This window comes from Trachemys scripta, chromosome 1 (genome assembly GCF_013100865.1).
Source record: "Trachemys scripta elegans isolate TJP31775 chromosome 1, CAS_Tse_1.0, whole genome shotgun sequence".
NCBI classification, from domain to species: Eukaryota; Metazoa; Chordata; order Testudines; family Emydidae; genus Trachemys; species Trachemys scripta.
The window spans coordinates 294,606,919-294,625,094 of record NC_048298.1 but is presented as its reverse complement, the minus strand read 5'-3'; the positions used below and the strand labels follow the sequence as shown (position 1 = coordinate 294,625,094).

Genomic DNA, 18,176 nt, shown 5'->3' with positions numbered 1-18,176 from the left:
AGTATATAAGATAATTCTGTGTTCTGGGATCCCCGAACACAGGACAATATAAACTGTAAAACCTACCACAACAAGATGAATTTAAGAATGGAATGGCTACCTTATTGTAGTGTATTCAAAAGTTTCCATGGGTCTTTCTTTAGATTGTAGTGTACATTTTTTATATTTATTCTATCTTAATAATATAGGACACCAGTCGCTGATTAAAAAGAAACATACTGTTTAATTTTAAAAATACTCATTTTGACTAAGACAATAAATCACTTGTCATTTATGAAAAATACTATCAGGTTTCTATTATATATTTGAATGTCTAAGTATTTTTGTATAAAATCATCCATTAGGGTTCCCCAAAACTCTGTGATGATCCAGAAAACCTCTGTTAGGTTTGCCTTTCAAATATTCCTAGCAGATTGTCATATTTTTCTAATATTTAGAAGGATTTTTTTCTGAAGTAATCTTGCTCTTAGCAAATGCATTTGTAATATGAAGGCAGAAGCTAATGAGCAATTGTATATTGAAGTGCATAGTTTGTCCACATTTGGAAAAAGCAGATGTTTGGAGAAATAATAGCTGGTACTGATTGTGGATTCTTTCGGAATAAACAGTCATAAAATTGTAGCAAGCCATAAACATTTTGTTTACTATAAGAAAGGAAACATTTTATACAACCCATTTTTTTTGCAAATTAAATTGTAACAATGTCATCAGTAGGGTCATAACTCTATGGGGGATGGGGAAGTATAATTAAATAACCAAATAGGAAAATTATTCATAATGTACAGTTATTAACACTCTTTCAATAAATAAATGATATATTATGTTTTAATTTATTTCCATAACATTTGAAGCAAATCAAATTTCTACCCATTTAAATAATTGTATTGACAGAAACTGCTTATGGATTATTATGCTGCCCATTATCTTTAAGGAACTAAAAAAGTTAAGTAAAGGCTTACAAGATTAAGCTACTTTTTATTTGCATAGAAAAATATTTATCATAGGAGTCAACTATCATATGAGAGAAATTGCATTTGTTTTAATTGAAAAAAGATAGCTAAAAAGTTTCTGTGGGTTATTGCAACAGTACAAGAATACAAGATGCTTCCATTTATTAAAAAATGTAAAACAAATTGTGAAAGCTAAAGCAGGCTACAAAACAGAAGGTTCCTCTATTGTCTTTCCCTCACCTAATTATGTTACAAGTTCATGTGCCATGGTTGTGGAATACTATAAAGTGTAATTCTATACTTTCTAATATAACTTTTAAAACATCCTGCCCAAAAAAGCACTATGCAAAATATATATATTTGTATATGCTCATTCCCACTCGCATCACAACCTCGTTGTTACATAATCATCCTGAACAACTATCTCTTCGTTCATCTCCGAGTCACTGGTAACGTCCAACTTCTTGTCCAGCAAATCCTCTGGTGTGGGGGGGTCTGAATCCTGTACCTCTGTCTTCTCGGTTTCCACAGCACAATCATTCTCCTCATACTGTGTATCCAAAGTCTCACTGTTGGTTTGCTTATTGTTTGTTAGCATGCACTTGTCACTGAGACCTTGGACACTTAATTCACAGTTCATGACCAATTTTTCCCCTTCCAGTTCAGTAGTTTTCTCGCATTGTTCGTCCACCTGTTGTTGTGAAACTTCTTCAGACACAGAGTATATTTTATTTGCACTCACTTCCACGGAGCTTGTTTTTGATCGTCTATGAAATAATCCAAAGCTTTTTATGTCTGTTACAAAGTTCACCCTTTTTTGTTTCTCCTTTATGGGCTCGGACACCATCAGTGCAGCTCCATTGCTTATGTTATGTGGTTCAGAGGCTATAGCAGCTGATCTTGGATGAATCAGTGTAGTTATGTCAAAAAGGCTGAAGTTCTTTTTCTTTACTTTCTCCTTTCCTCCACTCGCACAGTTTTCATCAGTCTCTAACAAAGAAGAGGCTTCTTTGTTGATTTTTGAAGTTTGCAAATTAGAAAGTCTGTTTCCTTTCAACAAACCCAGGACTTCAAAACGAAAGCTGGAAATATCTTGCTTTAACTCCTAAAAAGTTAGGAAGATATAGGAAGCATTTAAAACTTGGGAATCTGTTTTGGTTTTGTTTGTTTTTCTCTTTGTAATAAAGAACAACACCTGAATGTTTTAGCAAATGTGTTCATTTGTAAATATATAGTATTATGGATGTTAATTTTTCTCTGACATCTTCTAAGTGTTTTGCAAATGCTTCTGATCAGTCCTCACAATTCCCATGGAAGTCATAGAAGCGAATATTAATACTTCCCAGAGGAAAGCCTGAGAGCTTATGTAAAGTGCCCAAGACCCCTTGTCCAAATCACTGACAGTGCTAGGATGAGACCTCTGGCTGTCTTACCTCCCATATCTATGTTTGGCTCACTAGACTGTGCTACTCCTACAGAGGCAGAGCATTTTCACTGCTATTCCTTAACCCACTGAATGTTATTACCCTTTACAAGGTGCATTAGCTTCCAGGTAGATGGCCCCAGGAACTGTGTGTTTTAAGGATTTGGGAGTTCAGGAAGTGGTGCTAGTGGGTAAACTGGGGAGAGTCTGTGAGAGTGGAAAGGCACAGTAGTGAACCTAAGAGGTGTGGTGGGTGAGGTCATCTCTCTCCCATTAGCTTCATCAAGATCTGCTGAATTTAATCTTTGATTTAAAAACAAGGAGGGAGTTGGGGGGGGGGGGGTCTGTGACCCAAAGAGCCCCTCAATGCCACTGCCAAAATTTACAGACACAGGATAACCGGCTGGTTTAAAGAAGCTTCCAGCCTTTTGGTTTAGAAAGTTTTAATAGCTGAATTTTGTAGTTTGACACCCAGTGACACTAAGAACATCATTTCTTCTGAAGTCCACAGTTTGAGGAACCAGGACCAGTATAACCTCATCACCCTTCCAAGATCAGGTCATCATCAAATGATCTTTCCTCACTTTAACGCTTAACTGTCAGCATCATATTAGCCCTGATACACATAATCTCCAACACACTGTTGTCATAACACGTATCTAAGAGGTATCATGTAAGGTATCACATGTAAACTGGTGACAAGGTTGTCCCAAAAATCCTTGTGTGATGTATGAATGGGATGTGTACAAACAGTTATGTATGTGTGCTGGAAATGTGTTCTTAAAATGTGTTTCAGAGGCAATGCACAAATCAGGCCTGCTCTAGACACAAGAGTGTGGATTCCTCTGTCTGACCAGCTTGATTACAGAGGACAGTGAAATTACATTTACATATAAGGTAAACCAAGCAATCAAACTAACAAGCAATGGAAGAAAGCGCTTAGTGAACTCTCCAGAGTTTCGAGTCTACAACCCAAGTAAGTCTGCCTGGCTTTTGAGACAAAGACAATGGACTTTGGAAAAGATATGGGGAGAAAAAAGACATTCTGGTTATCCATCACTTAGGGGACATAAGGAACAGCACCCTCTGAGCCTATGAAAGTTTCATTCTCCTGGCCTGAAGGGCAGGAGCGGCTGATAACTTGCTGTAAGTGACAGACCGTTTTCGGCAAAAAACATAAGTTGCTAGAATTGAGTTTTACACTGGCCATTCCATCCAGCCCTGCACTCAATGGCAGAAGAGCTAATTTTCTGAGATATGGAAGTATTTCGATCTTGCTCTAGCAGCCTGGTCATTCACACAAGCTCTACTCCACTTCGGGATTCCCCTACACAGAGAAGATCCCCAGCTAGCCAATTAAGCTGTTTCTTCCATTGGAAAAAGCCTGGTCCAAAATGTTTAAATGATTGGCCCAAGCTGACCTAGTAATCCGTGGGGATAGCCATGAATAGAACACAGGTCATTTGACACCAACCATTAGGCTATGCTGCCCATAATTCTTTATTAATTTAATAGCTGTGAAAGTCTAAAAACAATGTACTGGAAAGAAAAAAAAGGAGCAAGATTTTGTGTGCAAAATGAATGCATGTGGTCAGGCAGGCCACACAGACTGTCCTCTAAGCTGTAAGTGAATGGCAGTTGCATGATTGTTTGTTTGATGCTCTGCAGTCATTTGACATTTTATTATTACATTGATAAGCATGAAAATAGTCACCTTAAAATTCTCTTCTGTGAGTCCTTCTTCAGTTTTGGCATCTCTTATCATTGCAGCAACGTATCGCTTAACAAGATTTCTCATCACTTCCTAAAAGATTTAAAAGAATGTGTTAGTTTCGCTGGCAATGATAACTGGACATACATTCACTGAATCAACTGCATTTTTGCTTCCTTTTCTAAGACACTACAGAAATTTTAACACTTCTAGAGCCAGTCAAAATGTTTCATCAACATGTTTTCTCAGTGAAAAATAATTGTTTTAATTAAGGAGATTTTTCTTGAAATATGCGTGTGTGTGTGTGGGGGTAAATCCTATCCCATCCCTCTCTAATAATTACCCATGCTAAAAAAAAAAAAAACATGGGCCTTCACCTGGTATTGATGATGTCTCCTCAAGTTATCAGCTGCACGCCTCTGAAAAGAAACAGATTGAGATACTGAGTGGTATTAATGCTAGTGACTGATTTTTAAAAAAAAACATCAGCAACTGGCTGAAAGTGGCAGGACAGCAATATGATGCACTAGGGCAAGTGATGTTGAGGGCTGGTTCAAGGTCTTTTGGGAAGTTTTGGTACTGGTGAAAGGCCCATCCTGGAGCTGGACAGGAGGGAGGGCTGCTGACGTGCAAAATGAGAAGTGCATCCTTGTGTCTTCTCCATACTGCAAAGGGGAGATCTGTGCGAGCTCTAAGTGGGACAGGGTGGAGTGGAGCACAGGATCTGTGATCAAACTGAGATGCCCTCAGCAAAAAGGGGCTGGGGAAGGATAATGGCTACTATTCTGACCTTCAAAGCTAGGATAGCACCTATACAGGGGCTGAATAGTGCCCCATGACTACCCCACAGATTAGAGAGTGAATTCTTCCTCCTCACCCGTTAGCTTCCTGCACAAAGCCTGATTGCTCATGTTTGGTGCAGTGAAGAATGAATTTGGGTGAAAGAGAAAACCCAAGTAAACTTTTGCACTGTAGTGCAAAGGGCAGTCTCCTCAGATTAATGGTATATTTCATCTCTGGATGAAAGGGTCAACATTAGGTCACTGGCCAGACTCAAAATAAAGCCAAACCTGTCCACATCGCCAGATGGCCAATGCTCAAATGGTGGACAACAGAAAGAAGCTTCACAGCACTACCAACAACAAAGCAATGGGTATCTCATCTGATTGTACTCAGATACCTAAGGGGTCTCAGGAAGAAGGAAAAAAATAATTTGATTCTTACTCTGCTCATGAATTAATGACAATTAATAACATTAACAATTCAGATGGGCTGATTGAAGTCTTTGTTTATTCTATACCTTTGATTGTCCCTAGCTTATATTAATAGATTCCAAATCCAGAAGAGAAAATTGTGACCATCTAGTCTGACCACCTGTATAACACAGGCCATAGACTTTCCCAAAATAATTCCTAGAGCAGATCTGTTAGAAAAAATATCCAATCTTGATTTAAAAATTGTCAGTGTAGAGAATCTACCATAACCTTTGGTAAATTGCTCCAATGGTTAATTACAATCACTGTTAAAAATGTATGCTGTATTTCCAGTTTGAATTTATCTAGCTTAAGTTTCCTACCATTGGATTGTGTTATACTGCTCTGTACTATATTAAAAAGCCCATCATGAAATATTTGTTGACCATGTAGAGCAATAGACTGTAATCAAGTCACCACTTAATCTTCTCTTTCTTAAAATAAATAGGTGAGCTGTTTGAGCCTATCGTTATAGGGCATGTTTTCTAATTTTTTAATCATTCTTTTGAATCCGCTCTGAACCTTCTCCAGTTTACCAATATCCTTCTTGAGTTTTGGACAAGAGAACTGGACACACTATTCCAGCAGAGGGCGCACCAGTGGCAGATATAGAGTAAGTTAGTGGGAGCAAGATTGATATTTTTGATTTTTGCCTCCTACATTTATCATCCCAAATGCAATTGGATGTCTAACCTGTGGCAAAATATATCTAGGAGACCTGACAAAACCGAAGTTATAACAAATCAAGCATTCATATATTTTCTCCAGCTCTTGCAGTCAAGGCTGATTTACAATTTACTTATGATTGGTAACATTCCTGTACTAGTGGATGGTTTGTAATTTGTGATTGATTTCTCTTTTGTAATTTACTGCAAAGTCATGATGAGACTACAGCAGGATGTAGGGGGCGGGAAAGGGAGGAGGGACATTGCATTTTCTGTTGTGGTAGCTTCTCTGAAAAGACACTGCGGAGAATGGTTCCCTAAGTGTGCAGTTGCCCTCTAGTTATTCCAGTGCTTTTTCCTGATTACATTTCTGTGTCTTTCGTAATTTTGTGCATGCTAAATACAAGTTACTACGTCCCTTCTAACTCAATCACCTGAAGACTGAGTGGAAATGCATTGAGTACTGTGCCCACAGAGTACAATGTTTCTGCAAAACCCCTTTGCAAAGGAAGTGATGTAGCCCTCCCCCGCACTGTATTAAAGCAGCTTTGCTCTTGCAATGTTTTAAGGTGGGCCACCAGGTGGAGATGTCTCCCTCTTGTTGGGAGAAGACTGAGGAAATCCTAACAGCATTAGGGTTCATGAAGACAAATCTGACTCACAGAAGATTTGGTAATGAGGAAAAAAATCATTTTAAGATAACACTGAAATGTGCTTAACTCGAGGTAAAGGTAGTGAATCCAATAAACAAAATAAATACTGACTCCTGCATTGCAGAAAATACCACGACAGCTCAGCCCTCTGGGTATTTACAGTGAAATACAAAATAAACACATCAGCTCAAGTTCAGCCTCCCTCAGTTTATGCTGCTATGGAGCAAGATAACACTGATTAGCAAGATCAGTTATTTAATGATCCTGCACCCACTGAAGTCAGTGGCAAAACTCCCAATGGAGCAGTGCAGTGACCATTCAGCTCACAGCCTGGTAATACAGGATTTTGGCTGACAGTACTAACCATATTTTTCAACGTGCAAATATCTCCAGAATATTTTTACCACAATTATAATATGTATTTAATGCACAACACTGATAAACTGGAGAAGAAAAAATGTGTGCGTGTGTGCGCACCTGCATGTATACACATAGAATATCAAACTAGTGTTCAATGCCTCAGTTCTGTCTCTCCAATTAAAATGCTCAGATCCTATCTTCAACTCCTAATTCCCTTTCTCTTCTTCCTCACGGCAGAATGGATCCTCACATTCTGCAAACTCACTGCCATGAGCTTTCTACCCACTGCTGATTCCCAGTTCAGGTTGGGAACTGTGAAAAATGTGTGCCAGAAACCTATGAGGGTTTCCAGCAGGGTGAGGGTGATGTAGAGTGGGACATGTTACAGACAAGAGACATGCCTTACCTCCCAACTCTAAGAAACCACTCTGACCTCCCACACTAGTGCCCCCATTCATTCCCCTAAAACTCCTTACAAACAGGCAGTTCCCAAGTGTTATCTACTTAAGAAACAGACAGTTTCCTAAAGGCTAAGGCCCAAATTTTCAAAGGTAGCCTCAAATTTTGATTGCCTTTTTTTTTGGGTGCCTACACTTCAACATGCAAGATTAGGGTTCATGAAGTTAAGCGCTCAAAATTACAGACCTTTTTGAGAATGATGGCCCCAGAGCTTAATTTTTTGAGGTACTGACCACCTCCAACTTTATCTGAGGTCAATGGCAAGTACATAAGGTTCTAGGTGCTTAACGATAGCCAGGACAGCCAAAGACTGAGGTCACATGTGAAAATTTGTTATCAAATCACTGAAACTATACTAAATCTTGAAGTTAAGGATGTTTTCCCACAAGGAACTATATAGTCTGTTTCTTCTCAGCACAGCTGTGTCTAAAACTTTCAACATGACTTCACTCACAGCTTTCCCTTTGCTATTGAGAAAGCTAAATTAGGAAATGTTTACGGGTCAAGATTTATTTATTTTTTTATTAAAAAGATAAAATTAAAATTGGTGCTGCCAAGATTCAAAACTTAATGAAAGCTGCATACATGCCAAATGTTAATACTTAAAACAGTCACAGCTTTCCCATTCTCTTTGTTTAGTGCTCCACTCCCAGAAGGACCTCTTTGAATAGTCACTTTTGTTTAAGCAAGAAAAAGAGTGAGAATTCAAAAACCTTTGATTTAGATTTTTTAATGACTTTTTATTAAAGAAAAGTTGATGTTTAAACGCAGCTCAGCTGTATGTGAAGTGCAGTTGGAAGTTGTGGGTAGAAGAACAGCCATGGACAAAAATATATTAATCACTGTAATAAAGAGAAGGCATGGTCATGTGATTAAAGCACAGCAGTGGAATCCCTAAGATGCTGGTTCAATTCCCAGCTCTACCACAAATTTTCTGTGTGATATTGGGCAGGTCACTTAATCTGTCTGTGCATGTGATAAAAAGAAAGATAATAATAAGTCCTTTCTGATGTCCTGTGTACATATAGGACCTCGCATGTACCTCATTTGAGAGACTCTAATCATTACTTTAATACCAGTAATAATTTCTATTACCCTGTTTATTAAATTGCCAGCCAATCAATACAGTTTTGCAGACTTGGCAGCAAAATCTATTTACTGGTCAGAAATGTAATAATACTAAATTATTTTTAGAGACATGATTTTTTTCTGGCCAATTGTTTTTCACCTAGAAATTTTCATAAAGGTAGAATTCAAATTCAAAGTCTGGCCTTATCATCAAGAAGCTCAACGGTCTGGATCAAGGATACTCTGGGATGTGTATCATGCTTGACAATGCCACTCCTCAGGAACAACACAGCTGTCCGTGGCTAGGGTAAATCTTATCTCTGAAGGAGACACTGCTTTCTCTGGGGCTGGTCCAGGGCTGTGCAAGAAACTCCTGCAGAATCTAACCACCACCTCAAATGTCACCACTTTCCATTCCAAGGGTGATTGCACTCCTTTGATCTAACCTTCACTAACAAACAAGCTAAAACCTCACATTATTTTCCCCTTGGAAAGAAAAGGGTAAGAAAAAAGGAGAAACGTGACAAATGCTAGTTGCATCACTTAATACATTTCTGGAAAGTGCTCAGATAATGTGATGAGGATGGTATAAGAACCTGAGTAAAACTGAATAGAGGTAAATGCTTATACAGTGTTGTTGTAGCTGTGTTGGTCCCAGGATATCAGAAAGACAAGGTAGGTGAGGTAATATTTTTTCTTGGACCAACTTCTTTTGGTGAGAAATATAAGCTTTCAAGCTTACACAGAGTTCTTCTTTCTCAGACCTAAAGAATAGCTCTGTGTAAGCTCGAAAGCTTGTCTCCCTCACCAACGGAATAAAAGATATTACCTCACCCACCTTGTTTCTCTTAAATGCTTATGTTAGCAGGGCCAGCGCTTCCATTTAGGCGACCTAGGCGGTCGCCTAGGGCACTAGGATTTGGGGGTGGGCGGCATTTTGCCCCTTTCCCCCTTGCCTTGTACCTGGCAAAGAGAGGTGTATGAAAGACTCCCCTGCACCAGCCATGCCCACTGCACCAAAGGGGAATTTGCCCTTTTTGGAGGGCAGGCAGTTTAACAGTCTGGTATGTTATAGCTCATAAGGAAGTACCCCCAAGAAATTGTGTGTGTCCACTCTAGGCCTGATCCAAAGCCTAATGAAGTCAGTAGAAGAACTTCACTGGACTTTGGATCAGGCCTTAGAGTCACAAGCAGAGAAAAATTAGTCATGTTCCAAACAAACGAAAAAGAGAGACTCTTGCAATGAGAGCTGGTTGGAAAATTCCCCTCAAAAATTTGTTGGCAGACAAAAGCCTTTTTTTTTTTTTTTTTACACAAAAGTTTTATGGAAAATGTTGTTTCTTTCAAAATTTTTGTTTTTTTTTCCCCATGAAAAAACAGAAGACAAAAAAAAATTAACTCCCTTTTTCCTTTGTAGATATCATGTACCAGAAACCAGGGTTCTGGGCGGGGGGTGGGGAGAGGGAAAGAGGACAGATGAGGGAGAAACAAAACAAAGAATAAAAAATACTGAGTTTTCATCAAAAAACAAAAATAAATACATTTTAAAAAATTACAGTGATTTTGAAAAAAAAAAGTTTTTTTTTTTTTTTCTCAAATTTTCCTATAAAAAACAATGACATTTTTGTTCGATTCTATTTGCAACAAAACCTATTTCACTGCCTGTTTTTAAACACTGAGAAACAGTCATAATATTGGTAGGTTGGGTGCCATCATGACATTACCTGACTTACTTTACCACTAACAGTATTTTAAAAACTGATCTCCAAGTGATTAATATCTATAAAAGGATTCAGGTTAAATTAATTCTGAACTGATATTAAACACTAATCTCTTTAAAAGACATAGTAGGTCCCCAGATCCCCAGCTCGTGTGAATTGAAATAGCTCCCCTAAATTTAACACAGCTGTTTAGACCATCTAATAATCTGGCTCAAAATGTTTAATAAATGAATGTTATGTACCCCACCTTCAAATACACAAACACATTGCCACTGTGAGTCATATTTCTCTTTTAAATATAATCCCACTCTTTTTTTTCTGTCTGGCTCTTATCTGCACTTGTTTCATTTTCTTCTGTTACAGGATTTTGGGGTTCATTGTAGTTTTCCATCATTCTTTCTGAATTCATCTCCTGTTTTTTGTTTTGCTTTTCTTTCTTTCTGAATCAATCTTTCTTTATTCCTGGCTTTTCTATGTGAGTTTTAATGTCTCCATCTCTTTTCACTTGTCTGATTCCTGCAGTCTATTTTTCATAATCTGTTTCAGTGCCATCCTCATACCCCCTTGTTTTTTTTCTTAACACCTACTTTCTCCCTTTCTGTGGCTGTCTCTATTCCTTCTCTATTCTTTCTTTCCTAGCTACAGTAGTGGCAGCTAAACCAATCACACCAGCCATTCACAATGCAAATGTTGTCCGACAAGGCCATAGTCTGGAACACATGAATTCAGCATCTTTTCAGGAAATCTGGACTAGTTTCAGCTGTCATTCTGCATATCCATCACACGTGAGTCATCTTTGCATGCTTGTTTCTCTATACGTCCACCCAGGAGAAAAACCTCTCACTGATTAAAGTGAATGACAGGATATGACAGGACAATGAGTGGGGCAAGTCTAGACCATCATCATGGGGGTTGGAAAGAGAAAACAGGTAAGAGGGGTATATATGAATAGGCCCAGATAGGAGAATACATCAGATCCTCCATGTAATTTCCCCAGTCCCTGCTCCTGGGGTAAACTTCTGCCTTCATTAAAGTGTGTGGGAGTTTTGTCATTGAATTTAATAGAGCCAGGACTGTATCCCTTGTATCTTTCCTTTATAGGTATTGATATGCCCCCCTTCCCGTTATGTCTAGCACTCCGCAATCTTCATAGTATTTATCCTGGCAACATCCCTGTGAGATAGGGAAATACTATTGTCCCCATTTTACAGATAGGGACTGGCAGCAGAGAGACTTAGTGACCTGCTCACAGTCACACAGGAAATCTGTGTCTGAGCTGGAAGTTGAATAGATGTCTCCAAAATCCAAGGCTAGTGTCCTGATAACTTGATCTACCAGCCTTTGCCTCTCTAGTGGGGATCCCTCCCTTTTCCTTCTTCCCCTAAAGGTTCCCAATTCCTTATGCTCCATGCACTATGAATCTGTGCTGAATGATGATTATAGGGGTGTGTTTGATCTAGCATGACACATACAGGAAAATTAGAAAATACTTCTGCCTGCATCGTGTAAGTGCCCTTATCCTCCAAGAGGTTTCCTCTATAATAGGAATGGCTTCTCATGAGCATTGCTTCCAGAGCCTTACAATACTTAATAGCCCATTATCACATATTCATTATATACTGTACTGTATTGTGGATATATGCTATTTGTCTGTGGTATGTCAGTGATACTTAAACTATGGGGAGCCACAGGTATCTCTTTTGGACCCCACAGGTAGGTCTTTGGCAAAGGTGCAATATTTGACACCACACTGTCATGTTTTCAAGGTGATATTGCATAAATTGTGATACGTGGGTCTCTCTACTTCAACAGCATGCCATGAGTGTAACTCAGTGTCAGGATGACACACCACAATGATACTGTCATGCTCTTCCATCCCATTTGAAAGCTAAGGGGACATCTACACTGCAATCAGAAGTGTGGTTGCTGCCTGTGAAGACATACCCAAGCTAGCTTTGATCTAGGTCACTGTAATAATGATAGTCGTAAAGCCCCAGCAGCATGCATGGCAGCTGGCCTGGGATCCTGGGTATGTTCTTGAGCAGCTAGTCAACTTAAGATGCCTCAGCTTCACTGCTATTGTTATTCAAGCCAGCTAGATCAAATTTATGTCTACATGTGCTGTAGTCACAGCTTTGATTGCAGTGTAGACATATCTTAAGGGCATGTCTATGCGACAAACTTTTGCCGACGCAAGTTCCAATGGCATAAAACCATCACAGCTAGTATATGGCTTGTGGGTATGCATATTGTCTCGGTGTGTCGGCACTGCGCATACTCACCAGGAGTGAGTGTGCTGATACACAGTATGGTGCAATGTGGATAAGTATCCCAGTGTATAACTTACCACCATCCAGCACACTGTCTTTTGGGAAGTTTTGGCAATGCATGGTGGGGCAGGAACAAGTCACACAGGGATGACTGGGAGTAAGGGGTCAACTTCCTAGCATGCAACTTTGTACATCCCATAATGCCATTTTTGCACCGTTTTTAAAAATCCCACATACTTGCGTGGCCCTCCTCCCTGTCTGCCATCTCTGACAGAAGCCTGCACAGCTCTGCACTGGTGTTTTGAGCATTGCAAGCACAGGATGCACAATCCTGCAGTATTTGCAGAGCTGCACAAAGAACCAAACCTGGGAGAAACATGATGATTTATTGGAGGACAGTTTGCTGTGGGACATAGCAAGATCCAATTCAAGGTTGTTAGTGGTGTGCACTAAGCAGCTGCAGACGGTGGAGAGCTTCTTCTGGGCCTGAGAAATGGGCATTGACTTGTGGAATTGCATCGTCATGCAGGTTTGGGATGATAAGCAGTGGCTTCAGAACTTTTGGATGTGTAAGGCTGTGTTCCTGGATCAGTGTGCCAAGCTTGCCCCAGCCGTCCAGCACAAGGACACCGGAATGAGAGCTGCACTGACAGTGGAGAAGCGAGTGGAAATCACACTGTGCAAGTCTGCAACATTGGATTGATACTAGTCTGTGGGGAAATCACTTTGGCATTCAAAAATCCACGGTGGGGCCACTGTCATATAAATGTGCAGCGCCATTAATCGTCTTTTGCTATGACTGTCGGCAATGTGCACACAGTACATCAACAGAAAGGGCTACTTTTCCATGGTTATGTGAGCATTGGTGGATCACCGGGAACACTTCACCAACGTCAATCTTGGCTTGTCAGGGAAGGGGCACGATGCTTGCATCTTTAAGTACACAGGACTGCTCACAAAGCTACAAGCAGGGACTTTCTTTCCCAACTGGTGGATTACCATTGGCGATGTTGAAATGTCAGTAGTGATTCTGGGGGACCCAGCATACCTCTTGCTTTCCTGAGCCATGAAGCTGTACACTGGCCACCTCAACAGCACCAAAGAGAGATTCAGCTACCGACTCAGCAGGTGCAGAATGAGTGTTGAATGTGTTTTTGGTAGATTGAAGGGATGCTGGTGTTGTTTACTTACAAGATTGGATGTCAGCAAGAAAAAGCATCCCAACGGTTATATCTGTCTGCTGTGTCTTGCATAATATCTATGAAGCAAATGGGGAAAAGTGGCTACCAGGGTGGAGGTTGGACATAGAGCAGCTATCTGCTGAGTCTGAGCAGCCAGACACAAGAGCTATCAGAAGAGCTCAACACAGAGTTATATGGCTCAGGGAGGCTATGAAAAAGCACTTTAACAGTGAGCCACCTTAATGCATGGTGGTGTCCTGTGCTCTACCTGCTATTTTGGGGCCTGTTAGGTATTGTGTGGTGCTTGATGTACATGAATGAATATAACACTGTCAATGCACCTATTAATTTTGTGGTGTTTGCTATACATTTATGATCATGACGCTGTGTTTTTTCCACTGATCCTGTGAACTGTGTCATGCCATATAATAACAAGTAAGTGGGTGTTTTCAGTACCGCTAGACATTCTGCAGCATATGTTGGGAACTAATAAAGATGGATAATTTTCCAAACAATAGAATTTTCTTGAGTAACAAAAACACTGCAAAAAAAATTCTTTGCAAGTTAAGAGCAAATATGTTAAACACTTAAATTTTATGGAACAGAGCTTAAGAAGGGGAAGGTACATTCATGTCCATTTTAACTACACATACGGCAACTGTGGCTCTGACAGATCAGTGTATGTGAACGGCAACTGTGGCTCTGACACAGTGGTGGGGAAACTGCAGCCTGCTCACCACTGCTCTGACAGATCAGTGTATGTGAAGTGGTGGTTGGCCTTACTGTCCCCTGTGTGGAGTGGTAGGGGTAGGGATGCAGACACTTATGCCACGTGCAAGGGTGATGGCAGTGAAGGAAGGTGCTATACTGGGGTTCTCCATAGACTGCAAAGGAAGGCAAGAATGTGACTGTTGAAACTGAAGGTCCACAAGAGTCTGAAGCATGTGTGTTTGCTGCCAGAGAAGCCCCATTATGTCCCGTTTTCCTCTCCTTTTCCTGCTGGGACTCCTGGGCCTGTCTCCTGTCTGCTCTTTCCTTCTCCTCCTTATCTAGATCAGGTGTTCCACAGGTAAGGAGGGGAACGCCTGAAGGCCACAATGGCAGCTACAGATAAAACACACAGAGGTACTGCTGTCAGTGTAGTCACAACGGAAAGTGAAAGTTAAGATTCAGAACTCCCTTCCCTTGCTCCCCTAAAGTTTTAAACAAGATGTACTTATTGACACGTCTGCTTCAGAGTGCTTGTGCACAGCACCACTCACAGCACCAGCCACGGTGCGCATGGCCTGCTGGGGTGAGGGAAATGAAGAGGGAATTGCTCAGTTATGTGAAACTATGAGTATAGGGCATTGAATATCGGCACCCATTTCCAAGGTGGTGGTGATTTTAGCTGATATCTCACTCCTGAGGGTAATAAAGAGACAGAAAGCACAGCTACTGCTGGTGTCCCGAAGCAGCTCGAGCCCATATTCCACGAGCCTGTTTATTGCAAAGGTGCCTGCTGAAGATATCGCCGACTGGTATGGGAAAGTGTCCTACCACAGAGAAATAAATAAGGCTGCCATCCCTAGAAAGCTTTGAGAGAGGATGGCAGAGTGCCTCCATGAAAGTTTGATCAAGATTTCTCAGGTGCATTCAAGGGCTATCCCTGTGTACATAAGCAAATTGCTGAGACTGTCCCCCATCCAAACTCCCCCAGCCTAACTCTAGAGGGGAATGAAAAGCAGATAACTCTACCTCTCTTTGTTGTGCTGCTACTTTTTCTAGTGTGAGTACATTAATGAAAAGCTGATAGCTGTGTCCTGTTAAGTTGGGAGCTCCATCAGTACATCACTGTAATGGGAAATACATTTACACACTTACCCGAGGTTCCTTCCCCTGTATCAGGCTCGCCCAGGCTCGACTGCTGGGACTGAATGGACTGTGGTGGAGTCTCAAGCAGCTCCTGGCTCGCAGCATAGCTGAACCCCCTGATTGATGTCCCCCATCTTCCTCCTCTTCCTCCTCGCTGTTCACAGCAGGGGCCTGTGACTCGGGTTCCTCAGAGGGATCCACAGTTGTCTGCAGTGTGGTGGTGGGGTTTCCACCAATTATGGCATGCAGCCATTTGTAAAAAAGGCAGATCTGTGGCTCAGCACCAGATCAACTGTTGGCCTCCCTGGGACATGCCTGCCACAGTGCCTTTGCTCGCATGCAGCACTGCTGCTGATCCCTGTCGTATCACTTCTCCTGCATTCACAAGCAACCTGCTCACAGATGTCCATGTTTCTACAGCAGGTCTGTAGCTGTGAATGCACAGCCTTTTCTCCCCACCAGCCCAGGAGACTCAGGCTGGAGAGTGTGGCCAGCATAGTCACCTGGGCAGTTACACACAACAGTGGAAATGGAATAGTGGAGAATGGATAGCTGAGCAATCAGGAAAAGGCATTTCAAAAATTCCCAGGGTTTTAAAATGTGTGTGTGGGGGGGGGGGGGGGGAAGGAGCTTCCTTCCTCTGTGATCTCTGAGCAGTGGAGTTCAGATCGTTGACAAGAGCCATCAGTACTTGGCATTTTGAGACAGCTGCTGGAGGACTGTTGGGGACAATACAGTAATGCAATGTCTACACTCATGCTGCCTTGACCTCAGTACATCGACCATGGCTCAATGCTGCTTGGTGAGGTGGTGTTACTGTGTTCCTCTAACGGGGCACTTACATCAGTGGGAGACAAATTTAAGTGTAGCCACATGAGCAATTAGGTCAACACAAGGCAGCTTATGTCAACCTAACTGTGTAGTGTGGCCCAGGCCTACATGACTTTCCAGCTCTGCAAGGCTAAAAACCATCTATTTAGAAAGGGATGGGAAGAGACTGAGTAATAACCAGGATGGTCAAGTAACAGAGAGGTAGCCGTGTTAGTCTGAATCTGTAAAAAGCAACAGAGGGTCCTGTGGCACCTTTAAGACTAACAGAAGTATTGGAGCATAAGCTTTCGTGGGTGAATGCCCACTTCATCAGATGCAAGACCAGGATGGTGTATTCCTTACCCCTATGGTTCCAAAACTTTCGGGTTTCCTTCTAATCTTTTTCTTGCACAGATGTCTCCATGTCCATTTGATCAGATACCAGAGAGACTTGGGGCTTGGTAAAACATTGAAGGGAGTGGGCAGAGTCCCTCCTTCTTCAAAGTAACTCATCCAAAGCTTTGTTCGAGCAAACTTCCATTCGATGTCTGCATGATCCTGTATACAAGAAACATAACAACTGACAAACTGCTAAATTAACAAGGTGAAAAAAAACTTACAGGGGCCCTATAAGCTAAACATATCCTGAAGTGCTAATTAAATGGCTTATAAAAAACATAGCTGTCTTTGGGATAGAAATTATAATGCAGCAATTGACTTGTTTTACCCAGTAAGAGAGAGTCTGGATATTATGTCACATTTAATCTTTCTTGCATTGCTACAGATATTTAAAATAATTAAATACCTCTAAGGCAGCAAAGGAAAATTACAAATAGAAAAAATACTAACTGTCTAGCAGTGGTCTTTTGCTATGGTACCATATCATCATAGCAACAGGCATTCTACATAGAGCAATTCACTTTCTTTCTGACATATTAGTTTGAGCAATGCTGTGGGACCTGGGAAATGTGGTCAAAATGTGGGTCCCATTTTGTGGAGGCGCTGTTAATTGGCAACCTCAAAAATTCAAACATCATGAGTGAGGTTTCCCCAAAATCATGAGTTTAAAAATATTGGATTCTTTTAATTTGTTTTCTGGTTTTTAAGTCTTTTGGGTACTCTCAGATGGTGCTTTGAGCTTTTCCCTGCAACCATAGGATGTGGAAATTATATATTTTTTAAATGAAAGTTGAGATTCTCACCTTATCATATGCCTCCAGGAGCTGGGTATTTAAATAAACATCAAATAAAGTGAGAATTGCAATCAAATAGTGAGAATTGGCAACACTAGTTGCTCTCCTGTTTTCAGGACAGTGCTGTGTAGAGTTGTGGGTTTGTTACCATATAGGTAGATGTGGGCAGAAAACAATTTTCTTGTCCCAGGAAAATTTTTGAGATTACATTTTTCCCCATTCCACATCAGGATAAAACAGATCCTTATCCAAATTTTTCAGGGCAAGAAAAGAAAAGAAATTGCTTTCCTTCAAATACCCATTATCCTAGTGATCAGGGGAACTCACCTGGCATAGGGAAGGTCCAGGTTCAAGTTTCTGTTTAGACCATAGATTATAATAAGCAACTTTAAAAACGTCAAAATTGAAACAAAATGATTCTTTCAAAATTTTCTTTCACAGAGAATTTCAAGAATTTCTGATTGCATTCCTAATCAGATCAAAAACAAATCCTGAAATCCTTCACAAAGTGGCATTTATATTCTCCACACAGTTCTAGTCATGACTGCACCTGTCAAAGATCTATCTATTTAATGAGTGTTAAGATATATATATAAAAAAATAAC

General features: G+C 40.7%; 1 protein-coding gene across 1 annotated transcript in view; it reads right to left on the bottom strand.

Moving 5' to 3' along the window:
* Positions 1–243: 243 nt before the first annotated feature.
* Positions 244–18,176, bottom strand: part of TRPC4 (transient receptor potential cation channel subfamily C member 4) — a 191,924-nt gene continuing 173,991 nt past the window's right edge. The window contains exons 8-11 of the mRNA XM_034758576.1: positions 16,742–16,936; positions 4,462–4,503; positions 4,088–4,177; positions 244–2,055 (exon numbers count right to left, since the gene is read on the bottom strand). Of these exons, the coding sequence (XP_034614467.1) occupies positions 1,336–2,055; positions 4,088–4,177; positions 4,462–4,503; positions 16,742–16,936 (1,047 nt within the window). The 3' untranslated portion in view covers positions 244–1,335. The remainder of the gene's footprint in view (positions 2,056–4,087; positions 4,178–4,461; positions 4,504–16,741; positions 16,937–18,176) is intronic.